This window comes from Arvicola amphibius, chromosome 10 (genome assembly GCF_903992535.2).
Source record: "Arvicola amphibius chromosome 10, mArvAmp1.2, whole genome shotgun sequence".
NCBI lineage: Eukaryota > Metazoa > Chordata > Mammalia > Rodentia > Cricetidae > Arvicola > Arvicola amphibius.
Window position 1 is genome coordinate 44,894,861 of NC_052056.1, and position 17,064 is coordinate 44,911,924.

A 17,064-nucleotide genomic window follows, 5' to 3' on the forward strand; every position below is an offset into this window, starting at 1 on the left:
GAGTTTCCTGAGGGCTTCCGCAGACCACAAAGTGTGAGGAGCCTGGCATTCTCTGAACCAGCTGTCCTGACGGACTCTGAGCCCAGCAGACCTGAAATGGCCAGCTAAAAAAGGAAGACTGACATTCAATGGGCTTCAGGGTGCCAGGACAGTTCAGCCTGTACTACCTGGAATTCTTTGGTGTCGCTGGGAAAATGTCTCCTCCCACCGGACCAGTCCCGTCAGTCCCATTGTTCGCTGTGGAGTCTTCACCACGCCCTGACTGGCATATTTTCCTAGGGGCCCAGATCATGAACCTAACTTCCTAGTATATCTTATTATACATGTCATCTCACTTTCTGAGACTATCAGCCTTGAACTCCACATAGAAGTCGGTACTTAGTCTTGTTGGTAAATAAATGCCACAAGAGGACTGGGCAAAGGACACCCCTCAGATCACGCAGTTCAAGGCCAGGTTAATGGGAATGCTGGGGTTGTTTTTATTGTTTTGTTTTGTCTTTTAAAAAATATCCAGGCTGGAGATAGCTGGAAACAGCATTTGCTGCTCCTGCAGAGGACCCGGGTTCGATTCACAGCACCCACACTGTGGTTCACACCTGTCTCTTAACTCCAGTTCCAAGAGGTGATACCCTCTTCTGACCTCTGCAACCATGATCTACGTGTGGCACACATGCATGCAGACCAGACAGTCATACACATAAACTCAAAATTCATTTTTAAACTTCCATTTATATTCAAGTTACAAGCTGTTTACCTTGGGTCTCTCACAGAAAAACGGAAGAGGAGGGTAGGAGAAATCAAGTTTGAAAAGCAGTCTCCTTTCATTCACTGACTAAACACAGACAGACAGACAGACACAAACACACACACACACACACACAGAGGAGAAGGAGAGGAAGGGAAGGAGGGAGGGAGGGAGGGAACTGTTCTTAGACAGTCTTTGCTAGGACGCTGAAGCTCTCTAGGCTTCGGTAACTCAGGACGTTAAAGTAGTCACGTGGTTCAGCATAGTCATCTTCCTCTCCACAGAGGCCAGCAGGGGCAGCTTCTGTCTGGACGGGGCCTCCAGGGGCTGAGAGACACCTGAGGCTCGCTTCCTGTGGCTCGGCTGCCGTTCTCCCAAGGCCACTTCCCATAGAATGGATTCTGGGAGACTTCTGGAGTAAATACAAAGGGATGTTATGCAAAAGCTGCTTCACAAACAGACAAATGTAACATCGTCAAACACTTCTTCCTCCCTTACATGAACGCACACACACACATACATACACAGGAGCAAACTTGTGTTTTTGATTTATTTATTTATTTATTTATTTATTTTTTATTATTTTTTTTTTTGTTTTTGTTTTTTAAGACAGGGTTTCTCTGTGTAGCCTTGGCCGTCTTGGAACTCACTCTGTAGACCAGACTGGTCTTGAACTCACAGAGATCCACCTGCCTCTGCCTCCCAGGTGCTGGGAGTAAAGGCGTGCACCACCACCACCCAGCCAGCAAACTTGTGTTCTTATCAGTACACAATCCTTAGCCTTTAGCCCTTAACTTCCCTGCTTTGTTGTAGCTTTTTTCCTTATTAGTATTATTATTTTTAAATTATCATACAATTTATTTTGATCCTATTCTTTCCCATCCCCTGGTTCTTTCCAGATCTTCCCCGTCCCCTACCCAATCAACTGCATGTTTCTTCTCTCTCAAAACAAACAAACAAAAGCATTAAGACCATACCAAACTCAAACAAAAAGCAGGCAAAAACCATAGAATTCATTTTATGTCGGCCAGCTCCTCCTGGACATGGGGCCTGCCCTGCAGTGTAGTTGACATATATCTCCAGTGTCACTGGTTGGAGCAGATAGCTTCTTTAGGGGTGGGGCTTTGTGTCCCCTTCCCCTTCTTGTTCTAACTCGGTTTCAACAGGAACAGCTGTAATGAGCGTCATCCTGCAGCCCCTATTTCCTGGTCTCCTAACCTGGAGAGCTACCTTGCCTCCATCTTGTTTTCCCGCTCCTTTCTGTTCGTTTCTTCCTTCTCTTTGGTCTTTCTCCTCCCTCTTCTCCTCCTTTTGGCCCCCACCTTCAGCCAGCCTGGCGCCTTTCCCTTTATAAACTGGCTCTCCAAGCCAGGGGACTCCCCAGGATTCTGCCCCCTGGCTTTCTCACTCTCAACACCCAGAGTCATGTCATCCGCTGTAAGACTCCAAACAGGACCTGTCCTCTAAAGGCCCACCGACTCAGTATGGCCCATGAGAGAACTATAGCAAGCTTAAACTCAACTTGTCTCCACGGGCCCTGCCCCACATCTCCTGCCCCACAATCTACTCCTGCCAACATCCTCCCTTCTGGCTAACAGCACAGCCCCTTCAGAAACATGGATGCCAATACCAAGTTCCAATTACCCGCAACACCTGTGACAGCTAGTCTTCGTTGTCAACTTGCCTACATCTGGAATTAACTAAAACTCAAGTGACCGGGTACACGTGTGAGGGAATTTCCTTAATTAAATCATTTAAAGTGGGAAGACCCACATTTAGATCTGGGTATTTTGAGGTGGAAAGTTCCACATTTCCTCCGGGCTTCATCTTCTGGTGACAGCCTATATAAAGGCATGGAAGAAGGAAGCTTACTCTCTTTGTCTGCTTGATCTTCCTGTTGCTGGAAAGTCCATTCCTTCCTTGGCCTAAGAGCTACTTTGGGATTCTATACGCTGAAGACCAGCTGAAACATCCTGCCTTGTGGATTGGACAACTGCATTTTTGGACTTTCCTTGGTAGACCACTATAGCTGGACTAGCTGGACCACAGCCTGTAAGTTACTCTAATAAATCCCACATACATACATATATTTATATATTACATATATGTAAATATATACATAAGTGCTATTCCTCTAGAGATCCCTGATTAGTACACACGCACCTAGTTTTACTCTATCCCGGCTTCATTCCATCCCTCTCTCCTGCGAAGGGGAAGAAAAAGTCCTCTTTGTTTTGGTCTGGCTCACATTTCCTCTATCTGCTAGACTAACTTTCCACAAAGATTTTTCAAAAATAAAAATTGAATCATCATACTTCTGCTTAAAACCTTTTAATGGCCTCTACTGTACACCAGAGGGACGCTCAACCTAGAGTGAGCTATGATGAACACCTTGGAGGATTTGACTTTCAGGTGATTTAGGAATGATCTCAAATTATAATTAAAGTTTTATATAAAGGATATTCTTGCGGGGAGCAAATAAATACTTCATTCCCTTTTCCAAAGGAATCCGTGATAGCCCAGACCGTGTGCCCCAGTCATGCCTGTCTCTCTGGCTGCAGCTTCCTCCCACTGTGTCTCACAACCCAGACACCCAGCGTCTGAGGCCCAGAGAGCTGCCACTCATCGCAACACTGCCGTGAGAGCGCCCAGTGAGCTCTGTCATCTCCACAGCAGATCTGCTGACGTGTCTGGTTTGGGATGAGCTGAGAGGCATGGGCAGAAGTCCCTGAACCAAGGACACCACCACCAGTTTCTCAGGTTTGTCTCACTCCGCCTACACTCTCCTGTGACCACAATGCCTCTGCTCTTGCAGCTGCTCTGTGAAAGCCAATTGGTCTGTCTTTCTGTCTTCACCGGGCTCAGAAATCCAAGTTCCCTAAGGGAAGTGCTATGTTCTTCTTTGTAACTCAGAACCCATATCAGGTGTTCAATCTCTGTCATGGGACTGGAATAGACATACATATCCAGTTGGACACACACATTCATTTATGATACAGTCCCATAGAAAAGAATCTGATTTTCCAAGTCAAGGTATAATCCAACACCCAGGAAACTAAAGTTGCATTCATTGAGACCAGACAACAGCGAAGTCTGTTCAGTGACATCAACCATAGAATACATGCTAGAATGTCATACTTGAGGGTTGTAATAGTACAGGGAAGCTGGAGAACATCAGTTACAAGTAGGGTGGCAGAAGAAGTGCTTAATCACATTTCAAAATTGTCCCACCTTCTCTATCTAAATGACAAAATCACAGAGATCCAGGGACTTGGAAAATAGGAACAACCAAGCTCATGGAATCTCTTTTCACTCCCATGGCTCCCAAGACAGAAAATGCTACCCGACTGGTGCCAAGCCCAAATGTACACCAGTTGAGGCAAGGAGATGGAGAAGGGAGGTTAGAAGGAATCTGTAGATGTGTCCAGTGAACAGATATCAAAAACTAAGGATGCTGCATCACTACAGGCCTTGAGAAGTTGGGCACTGAGAGACACCGTAGTCTTAGAACAACAAACATGCCATTGGTCTCCTCCCATTCCTCCTCAGTAGAGGTGGCTAAACTTTAGCATGAGTGTGAAGAAGAGAATGGCTGCCATGACTCATGCTGGTGCTGGGTTTAAAAGAACTCTGTCGGGACTGGAGAGATGGCTCAGTGATTAAGAGCACTGGTTGACCTTCCAGAAGACCCTGGTTCAATTCCCAGAACCCACATGGCAGCTCCCAACTGTCTGTAACTCTAAGATATGACACCTGCTCACAGACATACTTACAGGGAGAATACTAATGCACATAAAAATAAAATAAATACGAAAAAAATTTAAAAAAGACTCTGACATCCCTTGATACGATACAACCCATTTTTAATATGAATACTCAATTATTTTTCAAAGAGCTAATTATGACTTTTTGTGCTTGTGTGTTCTTATTCTCATTCTTGGTAAGGCTGGCCACTCTTTCTTTTTAATTTTAAGACTATTTTGAGCTCTAAAAGTCCTCCGGGAAATGCAAATATTCCTGAGACTGGTCCCTAAGCTGTTCCATTTCCATTCTACCCTACATGGAGACTCTATAATTGTAACCAGCTTAAAAAAATAGGTCTGAGATTAATGTACTAACATTGTCCTAGAGAACCAAGTGAGACTACAGAAATTGCAACTGAGTCCTCTTGGGACAAACATTGCTTTCTAGTAGCAAAAGAGGAGAATTAACATTGGACAACGGGGTTTACAGAGTCATTGTCCAGTGTTTGACACATGTAACTTGTCACCATATCTGTTTGGAAAATAACATTTATTCATTTAATGCATATACATAAATAATAAGCACTTGCTTATACTATCTTAAGATATGCTCAGAATATCTCCAGAAGAGATGGCGTTCATGTTGAGCTTTCTTCCCTCCAACCTCAACACAATAGGTGTTCTCTACATCTGTCCTAAAAAAGTCAACATGATAGGGTGATGGAGTTCTGAAAAATGCAGGGATGATCAAAGTCACTCCTATCACCAGCCCTGTCCTTATAGGCTGCCTTTAGCATCATTCTCAGCAGCTGTTAGTTTAGAGCAGGTCCCCAGAATAGAGGCAGACATGATAATTCTGGTGCAAGTGACCTGGGTTCTCAGAGGAAGGCTAGTGAGGGAGCCTAGAAGCAAGGGAATGCAAGGCTAGCACCAGCATTACTGGCTTCCATTGTGTCTCTCCTCCACAGACTGATGTTGAAGTAGGAGATGCTTCTGCAGAATGGGATCCCTAGCAACAGCCATGAGAGGGGACCTCAAAATAGTAGAGAGAAGATGACAGTGTTTAAGAAACACAGTAGATACAGCTACAATGATGGAAACTAAGAGCACCTGCCCTGTGGGCATCTTAAGACAGTTCATACAGCACAGCACTCCTAGGGTAAATACAGATATGCAGAGAGAGAACCTACTGGTGTGGGATGTCCTTCTGTACATGTGCTGCTTTTATTGGTTGATGACTAAAGCTGTTTTGGCCAATGGCTTAGCAGAGTAAAACCAGGCAGGAAATCCGAACAGAGATATATATATAGAGAGAGTAGGCAGAGTCAAAGAGACACTATATAGCTGCCAAAGGAGACAGACACAGAACAGAACCTCACCCAGTAAGTCAAAGTCTCATGATGATACATAACTTAATAAAAATGGGTTAATTTAAAATGTAAGAATTAATTAATAAGAAGCCTGAGCTAATAGGCCAAAGAGTATTGTAATTAATATAATTTCTGTATGATTATTTGGGTCTGAGCAGTTAGGAAACAAATGGGCTGTCTCCTTTTACAAAATGGCACCTACCATCTGAGGCATGGATCCACATAAGACCTAAAAAAGCTTTAAAGTGGGAGGGGGGCTTCTAGACCCACAAAATGGTAGCCAAGTGCAGCCTCTTGGTAGCTGCAATTTTTCAGATAGGCCCTGTTTGCTGGTGGCAAGCAGGGTTATGACTCCTTTAAGAGAAGGCTTCCTGGCTCAGCCAGCATTAGCAGTAAAAATTGCACAGCTTCTTTGAGAGGCAGCTTCCTTGTTCATGCTGGCAGCACAAATGGCTCTGACTTTTTGGGGAGGTCCTGTTATGGGGCATTTAAATGGAGTTTGTGAGCAGAATGCTACAAGTTGCTTAATGGCAACATAGACGTGCTGTGTCCCTGGAGCTGGGGTGGTGAGCATGGCTTGCAGGGCTGGCGGTGAACATACCTCCACCATTTTGGACTGGGCAGAGCCAAAAGGCAAAGCAGCCTTAGTCCTTGCCACACTGCTTAGCATTTTAAGAAGGACTCCTGGTCAGAAAATGGTTAGAGATATGCAATAAAGATAGATTCAGACAAAAATAAACCCCTGAACAGGCCACGGAATGTTTAAAAAATATACTTAGGCTTTGGAGAGAGAAGAAAAAAGTATAGACAGTCATAAAAAGAAATAAATAGTTTTAAAAATAAAACAAAGTCTTATAAAGAGACAGTAAAAGTAATATAAAAGAGAACAGACAGTTATAGATTAAAAGAATAATGAAAATACGCCTCATAAAGATGGAATATACTCAGAGAGGCTGGGTTATGTATATTATTGTGTTTTCTTTGAATTTTTTGGCTGCAGAGAGACATTTGATACCGGGGAATGCTAAGTTAAACCTACATAAAGGTATCTTGACTTCAAAATTTGGGTCTAAGGATATGTTTCTTTGAAAAAGAAGTTCTGTTTTTGTTTCCACAGAAGATGAGAACCTGTGGATTCCTTCCAGGCTAATGTGGTTTGATAGAACAAGACCCTCTGAAAGGTCTCCATGAACCCTAAAAATACTTCACCCAACAAACAGCAGGAAGCAGTTTGGAGAGAACAATGCCCAATTCCTAAAATGGTTGTTTATAAATGATTGTTTTCATTTAAAGTGGGTTGATTATAAATGATTAATGGTCACAGTCAATTTCTTAAAAAAAATAAGGGGGGTATGATATAGAGATTAATATTTTGCATTGGTATGGATCTTGGTCTATTGATACAAATTTAAGTTGATTTTTGTTGCACTGTATATGTATTTCTGTGCTTGTTTAAGATAGTGTGTTTATGCAGCTCATTTAAAAAAATAATGTATAGCTAAGAAATACAGATTAATAGTCATTTATAATAGTTAAACTTATAGTCATGTTAGATTTTTTAGATATGCAGAGATATAATTCTTTAAACACTTCAAAAAATTATAGAAACTCACATTTAAAAGATTTTAAGAACTTAGACTTTTCTCAACAGTGAGACATGTCTGCTTCTGGCAGCACCAACTTCTTTAAGAGGAGCATAAAGAGGATCCTTATGGAGTTTACTAACCATTTGGGCAAGAAACTACTCTTGCCTGGACTGCTTGATGGTATGTTGTACAAACTGAACATGCAGGACACACAGAAAAGTGACTCCTGAACTTTCTAAAAGATAGAAAGTCCTTTAGGGTTCCTGCTTCACAGAAGAAACTACCAAACATTCTGCAGGATACAAAGGAAAGTGACTGACAAATGGCCAATATAGGTTAAAGTCTTTTAAATTTCCCATTTCATGGAAAAGTCTGCTGAATACTATAGACCTGTAGGCTAAAGATACAGAAGAAGTTTGGGTGACTGTCAAGGCAGTGAGATATAGCTGTCAATTCTAGAGTTTTGCTTACAATGCACTTCCTGTTTATTTGGGTAATATACCCTTCTGGGGTCTTTGATGAAGATAGACAGTTATAGTTTTCCTTAGTTATGACAAAATATAAATTAGATATGAAACTTTAGAATCACACAGATAAAATAGATGATAGCTTTATTTTTGCCAGATACAAATAGACTATTTACATATTATAAATATGTGATATTTATATTAATATTTATAATATTACATATTTATACATATGTAAATAGCTACAAATTATAACTGCAATTCTTGCTTGATACATGTTTCATATATGTAATTTTACTATGTTAAAGTTAAAACCTTCCTTTTTAATTAGACAAAAAGGGTGAGATGATGTGAAATGTCCTTCTGTATATGTATTGCTTTTATTGGTTGATGAATAAAGCTGTTTTGGCCAATGGCTTAGCAGAGCAAAACCAGGCAAGAAATCTGAACAGAGATATATAGAGAGAGTCAAAGAGATGCCATATAGCTGCCAAAGGAGACAGACACAAAAACAGAACCTTACCCTGTAATTTACAACCTTGCAGCAATAATAGATTAATAGAAATGGGTTAGTTTAAGATGTAAATAATATTTTCCATGTGCTAATAGAGAATACTGGCCAACACAAGATTCTGCTACACCTAGTAAGACAAACACTATATTTACAGCCATGGGTAAACAAGTTTTAGGTGAACAACAACAGTCAAAATAATTCTTTGCCTTTGTTGACCTGCACTGCAGAAATACTGCAGTATATTCCTCGGGCGGAAGGAAAATGGCCCGGACAGGGAAACTAGAGAGGAGAGCAATAGGAGGGGTGGCCCTAGAGTCATGTGGAAGCACAAAACAATCACATCTGTGGGTCTAAAACATGGAACGGACCAAAGAACAAGGGGATGATGGAGCCATGTGGTGGAGACCGGTAAAAAAGGCTGCTACCATCTAAGGCTCTTGCCTATTCCTGGAAGTTAGAGGTCATTGACTGATTATTACTAATATAATGGAACTTGAATAAATCCAGGTACGTTTTGTAATGCCTAATATAGCCACTAAAGGAATAGCAGAAGTTGGCAGGGTGGCAAGAATGGAGGTGACGTGGTGGGACTGAGACAGGCTGTCCTATCTCCTACCTGTCTAGCTCTTACAGCCACCCCTGTGATCATTAAGCAGATGATTCCCAGCACAGCAGCCATGTCTCCTCCAAGTGATGCCATCTGGAACTGAGGCCCTACAGGGAAAAGGAAACAGAGGTGAGTGACGGAGGTGGGGGTCTAGAGCAAGGCTGCCTTCTCTGGGGAAACCTGGAGTGTCTCAAAAGCCAGTGCCACTTGTGGGGGGTGCATGTCTTTGATCTCAGCACTTGAGAGTCAAGAGGCAGGCAGGCCTTTGATTTGAGGCCAGCCTGGTCTTTATGGAGCTCAAGGCCAGAGGTGGGGTGCTCTTCTAACTGTCCTCTGCTTGAATCTTTAACCTTAACTCTGGTCAGCAGAGCAACATCCCGGTGCCCAGTGGAGTCAGCAGCAGATCTCTCGAGATCTGCCTTATGTACACCTTGGACCAGTTTGTAATCCTTTCCCCTAGTCAACAGCTTGTTTCCAGAAGTCATGAAATGAAACAAATAGTAGCATCTAAAAGGAAACTCGGGGAGGGCTGGAGAGCTGGCTCAGCGGTTAGGAGCACTGGCTGCTCTTCGAGAGGACCCGGGCTTTATTCCCAGCACCTACATGGCAGCTCACAACTGTCTGTAACTCCAGTCCTGCTGGAGCCCACAGGACTATATACAGTGAGTGTGTAGCTGACAGACCAATAGACAGATCCACAGGAAGTGTGTAAAGTCCATGTCCACACGGAATAACCCGTTTTGCAGAGCTGCGGGAACACTTGTCTTTTGGAAAAGTCACTGTCATAACTGTAAAAACCTTGTGAAGCCATGATTCTTCAAAATGGGATTCATTCCCAAAACACCTCAGCAGGCAAAGGAGTAAGCTCCATTCCCCACACCACGAGGCCTGAGAGTGAGGGCATTCATTCTTTGTTCTAACATTCAAATTTACATAGAGTCAATCCCCTGCTAACAGACCACATAGAATTTCTAAAGAAGACAGGCACTGAGCAGGAAGGCAGCATGCCCCACCTTTGCTAACAAACAAATCTGGGCATCCCCAAAGCTGGTTATCACAAAAAAGATTAGATGAGGACAGTGGGTGAGTCCAGGATTCAGGGACATTTAGTAACTTTATCTAATGGTTTGGGTTGTCAGGTACTTCCCCTTGAATGCTGGCCTTTCCCTGGGCTGGGCCACCTGTTCCAGAGTACTGCTTTGTCAGGTTCTACCTGCCCCTCTTTGTGATTGTGATATACATATTATCATGGTCCTTGCCTATGGAATTTTGCAATTTTGTCTGTAAAAACTAGAAACCTCGCCGGGCGGTGGTGGCGCACGCCTTTAATCCCAGCACTCGGGAGGCAGAGGCAGGCCGATCTCTGTGAGTTCGAGACCAGCCTGGTCTACAAGAGCTAGCTCCAGGACAGGCTCTAAAAGCTGCAGAGAAACCCTGTCTTGAAAAACCAAAAAAACAAAAACAAAAACTAGAAACCTCTGGAGATGAGCCCTGACTCTTACCCTTCTTCTCCTCACTCCTCCTCCTCCTCCTCCTCCTTCCCCTTCCTCTCCTTATTCTTCCCCTTCTGTGCCCCCTTCACTTCATTTTCCCCTTGCACGAAAAATAAAGAAGATGCAGAAGTCATGTACTTGAGTTAATTTTTTACCCTCAGATCCTCGCCTGCCATAGACATCCAATTCTGAGCTCTGAGGGGGTACTGAGGCTGGTACTCAAGCCCCAGTTCCCAGGGTATCCAAATTCTTCTTCTGGCCTCCAGACTGAAATTACCTGGCGCAAGTGAGAAGGAAACACGGAACACACAACAAACCCACTTAGGTGTTTATTAGAGGGGGGCATGTACTGGCCTGGGGAATCGGTGTAAAGAGAGAGGAGAGGAGAGGAGAGGAGAGGAGAGGAGAGGAGAGGAGAGGAGAGGAGAGGAGAGGAGAGGAGAGGAGAGAGAGAGAGAGAGAGAGAGAGAGAGAGAGAGAGAGAGAGAGAGAGAGAGAGAGCGCGAGCGCACAGGGGGGTTGGTGTGTCTACGTCAGATGATGCAGATGATGGGTTTACGCATGCCCACAAGGGCTTAGCTGGGTCATAGTGGATGTAACCATGCAAGGGCTTAGCTGAGTCATGGTGGATGGAACCATGCAAGGGCTTAGCTGAGTCCTAGTGGATGTAGCCACGAATGCGCACAGGTGTGCCACGTGGAGCCCTTTAACATTCAGGCACCTCTGCCTGAGGGCTTGTCTGCACAGGCATGGCTCTAGAACCCAAAACTATCAGCCTTATGTGGCTGAAATCATTACACAGACACTAGAACCAGGTGTTGCATAGGTGTATATGCAGTCAAGACACCCATACGTTTAAATAAACAAATATCAAATCTACAATAAAAACAAAAGAAAACTCAGAAAGTGAATTTTTCATCCATAATTCACACACACACACACACACACACACACCCATAGTGTTAAAACTGACTAATTCAAAATTGAAACTAAACTACGGAAAGAAAAAGGATGTAACTTTTCACCTTGGCCCTATAGCCCAGGTCTGAAACCCCGGAAGAAGCGAGTCTCTTGCAACTTTACTCTCTGCTGTTTCTCAGTCCTTAGTCCACAGTAGACGCTGGAATACATTGAGGAATGGTTTCTAGGACACCTTCTCCACCTTTCCCTCTTCTTCAGGACTCAGGCAGGACACCCAGAGTCCTGGGAAGACTTGAAACAAGAAAAGGCCTGGCCCCACTTCCCTGAACTCCAGGTTTTGATTGTAGGAAAGGAGGCTATGTCATCTGATCTCTCGGGATAAGGACCCTGCCTGCCAAGTCCAAGGCCCCGGCACACTCCTGTTCTGAGGACTTAGTCAGTGGAGGCCAGGCTGGCCCCTTGTGCACATGGCCATGGCTCACTCAGGAAGAAAGGGGAGGGAAGACCACGGTCTGGATGCTGCAGGGGTTCAGAGGGCCTGGAAGGAGAGTGTGTGTGGACAGAAGAGGAGGGCAGAGCCGCCATGCAAGGCGGGGTTAGTGCTGGGTTCTCCTCAAGCTGAAAGGTGAAACAAGCAGCAACTAAACACATCATGAAATTTTAGGGAAGATTATGATAATGCATGTGGTCAAATTTAAAGGTGAGTGAGTTAAGTCTGGTTAAAGCAGACTGAATTTGGAATATTAAAACACCAACTAAACTAGTAATTTTTGGTTTAAAATGAAAGCACTTAACTCTTCCATCCAAAGCTAAGGTTTCTGAAAAAAGAAACTGAAAGAGCCTCAGGGCAGTCAGGACAGCCTGCCAATGTGCCGGGGGGGTGGTGGTGGTGGTGGTGGTGGTGGTGGTGGTGGTGGTGGTGGTGGTAGGGATATATTCTACGTTGGAGATTTGGTATTGCTTGTGGCACCGGAGATTGAACCCAGGGCCTTATGCATCCTAGCCAACCACTCTACTGTTGAGCTACATCTCCAGCTTTGGTTAGACAACAGTTTATGGAATACTAGGTTACCAGGGGCTTCGGTCCATGTTTGAGATCAGTGTAAGTAGGAGAGCAGGGATGGAGCTGATGCAAATAATTAAAGGAGGGTTCATTGCCTTAATGTAAACAACCGACTTCCTGAGAAGCAAGAAGGTCCTGCAGTGTGGTGAAAGAGGCTCTGGGAAATATAATACAGGAGTAAAGAGCCCACAGTTGTCACAGCCCGCACATGCTTAGGGCTTACTGTGACCTAGATCTCCTGTGGACTTTATTTTCCAAGCCTCCCCTGAATAAGTGCAATGCACAACACTGTCCCAAGACCTTATTTGTAACAACTCATGAGATGATTCGCCATTTATCATAGGACAGCAACACAAGAAAATTGAATACAAGAAAATTTAAGTACCACAATTATCCAGGATACATGACAGCATTTAGTTCTAGGTGGTGTGATTCTAGAACCTGGGCTCTTGGCTACTCACTGTGTTTAATCTATTATGGAGCCAGCCAAGAAGGGATGTTTGAAAGGAAACTTTAGGGTGAACTTCTATCACTTCAATGTCCACAATGTTCTTAAGATTCATGAAACCTAAATTGTGACATAATTTCAATGTATACATGTTTTTAACTTAAACTCTGGTATAACCAACAACGAGCAGTTCTGAGTGTGGCATGCCATGGAGCCTAAACGTCTGTGTTAACATCAGCTTTGCCACCCTGAGCAGTTCCAAACCTTAGCTTCTGCCGCCATCAATCAGATGGGAATCATACTCATGGTCAACATCTACCATGGCACTTGCTATGTTCCGGGAGCTGGGCTGAGGGCTTTTTCTTACAGTAGGTTGTTAAATGCCCCCCCCATTAGCACCTCAGAAAGCCTTAGCACCATCCTCATGCACAGATGAGAAAAGGGTTGCACAGAAGAATTAAATTCCTGTCTGAGGCCAACAGCAAGGTTTGAACCCAAGTTGTCTGATGTCCAAGGCAGAGCACCCTGCTAAACTATCTCTCAGATGTGATTTTAATAATCCTTTCCCTCAGTAAAACTGTCTCATATTTGCCCAGAAATGATCATTATGATTACATTTAGAAGCTCTGAAGCTTCATCATACAAAGGTGGATGAGTGTTATGCATTCACACTCAGCACGGGCTATACGTTGAGAGTGGTTCTGTGTGACTGATACTCAATCATTAAATGATCACCTTTCATGTATAACCTCATCCATGGGTCTTGTCAGTTTAGATAAGATGTGTTTGTGTGCAAAATCAGTGGTTGTACACGAGAATCAGCTGGGTGTTTCCAGAACATATTAGATGCTAGTTCTGCCCGCAAGAGGCTCTGATTTCATTAGCGAGAGTTGCCCTATCTTTACAAGGCCCCAAAAGTTCCTCCAGTGAGTTTGATATGTTCCAGCTTCCCAGAATGTCTCAGGATGGAGTTTTCTATGTGAGAGAAAGTGGTTCATTGTCTCCCTGCTTCAAAGAACATACCTGAGCTTCCTTGGACCTTCAGGAATATTCTCTCCTTGTAAATCCCATCAGGATAGGTGTGATAGGTGCAGGAGTACTCCCCTGTGTCATTCATTGTCAGCGACTGGAAGGTGAGGCCTAGGCTGGGGCCTGGGATCACCCGCTCACTGAAGACTGAAGGGACATGCCATCCCTGGTCAGCACTATAAACTGCCAAAATCTGGTCCCGCTGCTCCCAGTTGACTTGGGTTACTTCAGCTGTGCTGGAGAAGAAGTGACACTGTAAGATGACAGAGCCACCTTCCTCGGCAGAAATGTTCCCCTTTGTCTGTATTGTGCCTTTTGTGGCTCCTATGGGAGAGGAAGAAGCACTCATGAGTCTCTAGCCAGCAGCAGCCGTTCAACCTTCCTGAGGAATCCCAGGATGTTGAAAGGCCAAAAGTGGCTCTAGGAGCCGAAGTCTAACCTATGGAGACTATCCTCACTTCCTTCACTTCCTCTTTCCTTCATTTCCAGAGACTTTCCTTACTATACCTGTCCATCAAGGCTCCAAATTCTACCCAATCTTCTTGCCCCTTTCTGTGTACCCAATTCCAGCCTGTCACTGCTACTGCCAGAACGTCTGCCTTACTCTGACTCATTCTTACCTGTTTGTCAGGACTGTGCCCCCTCCCTCCGTGAGGACCCCAACTAATGAGACGGCCTTTCTCACCCGTGTCGTAGAACACCTTATTAAATGCCTGGTGTATTACAACATGGCTCAGCACTTTGTTCGCTCAGGATACTCTGTGCAGCTTCTTGGCTAGGTGCTTGATTATTTTTATGAGTTTATTTAGTCTTCCCACCTAGAAAATCTGCCTATCCTTTGAAATAGAACTGGACCACTTAATTGCCATTTGAGATGTCAGGAAAAACCTTCAAGAGAGAAAAGGGAAAAAATCCTAGGCAAAGGAGACATGGCAAGAAACCCTGCTGCTTAGCCATGGGTAGTAGTAGTTGCTTTTAATCTCAGCACATGGGAGGCTGAGGTAGTAGGGTCAGAGTGAGTCCCAGGCCAGTCTGGACTACATAGAAAGTTCCAGACTAGCTTTAGGAATGTAGTGAGACCCTGTATCTGTCAAAGAAACAAACCAAAGTAAGAGAGAGAGGAAGGGGGAAGGAGAGAAAGGATGAGGAACAGGGAAAGAAAGGAAAAGGAAGAAAGGGGGGACAGGAAAGAGGAGAAGGCAGGAGAGGAGAGGAGGAGAGAGGAGAGGAGATGGGAAGAGAAGGGAGGAGAGGAGAAGAGGAGAAGGCAGGAGAGGGCAGGAGAGGGCAGGGCAGGACAAAACTTCTCCCAGAGAAAAGCATCTTCGTCAACCGCCCCACCCCTACCCCAGCTCCTCTCTACCCTCAGAATGTTCTAGGTTCAGTCTTTAAACTACTTTGCAGTATAATCTTTAAATATTTTGTTCCTATCCCTTGGGAATGCTTCTCTGCAGTTTCTAATACAATAGAAACACAACTGAATTTAGCCAGTGGTATCAATGGGAGACCCCGAAAGTCTGGGAAGTAGGTATTTCTGATCAACAGAAAACCAACTGCAATATATTTCTAGAAGTTCTTTAGAAAGAGAAAGGAAGATGGAGGGGGAAAGGAGTGGGCTTTCAGGAGACGTCTTGGCTTCCACCTTAGTCCATTCCCCAGCGTCCTTTCGTGTACAGCTGGCCAATCAGGGTCCCACCCCAGAGGACCTATCCTCTGCGATCCCAAACACACCTGCATCTCCTTCCCAGTGCCTGCCTCTTCCCACGTGGTCACAGAGGGCCCCAGAACCACCCGACATACATGCACATGGCATGTACTCAGAGCCTCCTCTACCCGAGCACCCTGGTCTCTGTGCCAAGCCCACCTCCCTGCTCTGCTGGGCTTGCAGGCCTTACCTGAAGTGAGGAAGGCAGCCAGTATTAGCCCCTGGACCCAGATCAGGAGCAGCCAGCCATGCATGCTTCTGACCAGAGGACCCACAGGAAGCAGATGTGGCCTCTCCTCTGACTAAAAACTGGCCCACTGCAGGTGTGAGGCAAAGCGAAGCCTGAGAGAAGGGGTCTCGGAAAAACTGAGTAAGGGAAGAGCAGCGTCGAAACTGATAATGTTCTTATAGCAAGTACACAAGCTGTATAGAGTGAGCCACAAAAAAAGGCGGTGAAGGAAACACGGTGAAAAATAAACAAACCGTGTGGTTAGAGGTATATAGCTTGGGTGACTCGTAGCCAATCTGTTGCTTTTACATTATCTTGATGCACATTTTGAAACGTCAGCTTTTATGTAAAGCGTTCAAGGGTGTCTAGGTGATGCATGGGACTCTGGGGAACTATTTCTGATGAGTCAGGCCCTTCTGACAGTGTGCTGTTGAAGAATGTGCAGCTACAGGAGAAACTTAGGTTTGGGCGTTTACAGAACCATCACTGGATTTAGACTCCGGTGACTAGGGACAACTCATGGGTGAGACAAAGGCCCAGCGACTCTCTCTTCCACGAAGCCCTCTCCTCAGCTCTTACTTCTTTTGTGCTGTTCTTATCCAGGTTTGTCTTTACTTGCATTTGGGGTCAGCTTCCCTAATGCAAGAGGATCAACAGAGACTACAAAAGTAAGTTTTCCTGCAAGCTGCTGACCCCATAAGAGTTGAGGTATAGAAGAGTAAGCCCCAGAGGTGACCAGGAAAGGCATTAACCATGCTTACCTAAGGCTCTTAGCTACTCACTAGGCCCAGTTGTTGACCTATATCTACTTGGGTTATGTTTGTCAATTTGACCCAATCTAGAATCACCAGGGAAGAGAGTCTCAGTCAGGGATTGTCTAGATAAGGTTGGCCTGTGGGCGTGTCTGTGGGAGAATATGCTGATTGCCTTAATTAATGGTGGGAGGACCAAGCCCAAAAGTGGTGGCCCCATTCCCTGGTCTTGGGCCCTGCACTGTGTAAAAGCGGAGAGCTAGCCGAGTATTTAGACATTCATGCATCCACTTCCCTCTGCTCTTGACCGTGGACATGATGTCAACAGCTGCTCCAAGTTCCTGCCACCTTGGCTCTGCCTCAGTAACAGATGGTTACCTGGCATTGCGAAC

At 44.7% G+C, this 17,064-nt stretch overlaps 1 protein-coding gene across 1 annotated transcript; it reads right to left on the reverse strand.

The window, feature by feature from the left end:
* Positions 1-929: 929 nt before the first annotated feature.
* Tigit (T cell immunoreceptor with Ig and ITIM domains) lies at positions 930-16,009 on the reverse strand. The gene is made up of 4 exons (XM_038344390.1): positions 15,882-16,009; positions 13,981-14,310; positions 9,042-9,139; positions 930-1,157 (listed from the first exon to the last, which is right to left on the reverse strand). The coding sequence occupies exons 1-4, from the start codon at positions 15,943-15,945 to the stop codon at positions 930-932; spliced, it is 720 nt and encodes a 239-aa protein (XP_038200318.1). The 5' UTR covers positions 15,946-16,009.
* Positions 16,010-17,064: the final 1,055 nt, after the last annotated feature.

Bases quoted from the DNA above. Each gene is read 5' to 3' on its own strand.
- Tigit (XM_038344390.1), bottom strand. From the start codon at position 15,945: ATGCATGGCTGGCTGCTCCTGATCTGGGTCCAGGGGCTAATACTGGCT. The intron at 14,311-15,881 runs GTAAGGCCTGCA...CCTCTCCCATAG, and splicing joins GGCTGCCTTCCTCACTTCAG to GAGCCACAAAAGGCACAATA. The intron at 9,140-13,980 runs GTATGTTCTTTG...TTTTCCCTGTAG, and splicing joins GAAGGTCCAAGGAAGCTCAG to GGCCTCAGTTCCAGATGGCA.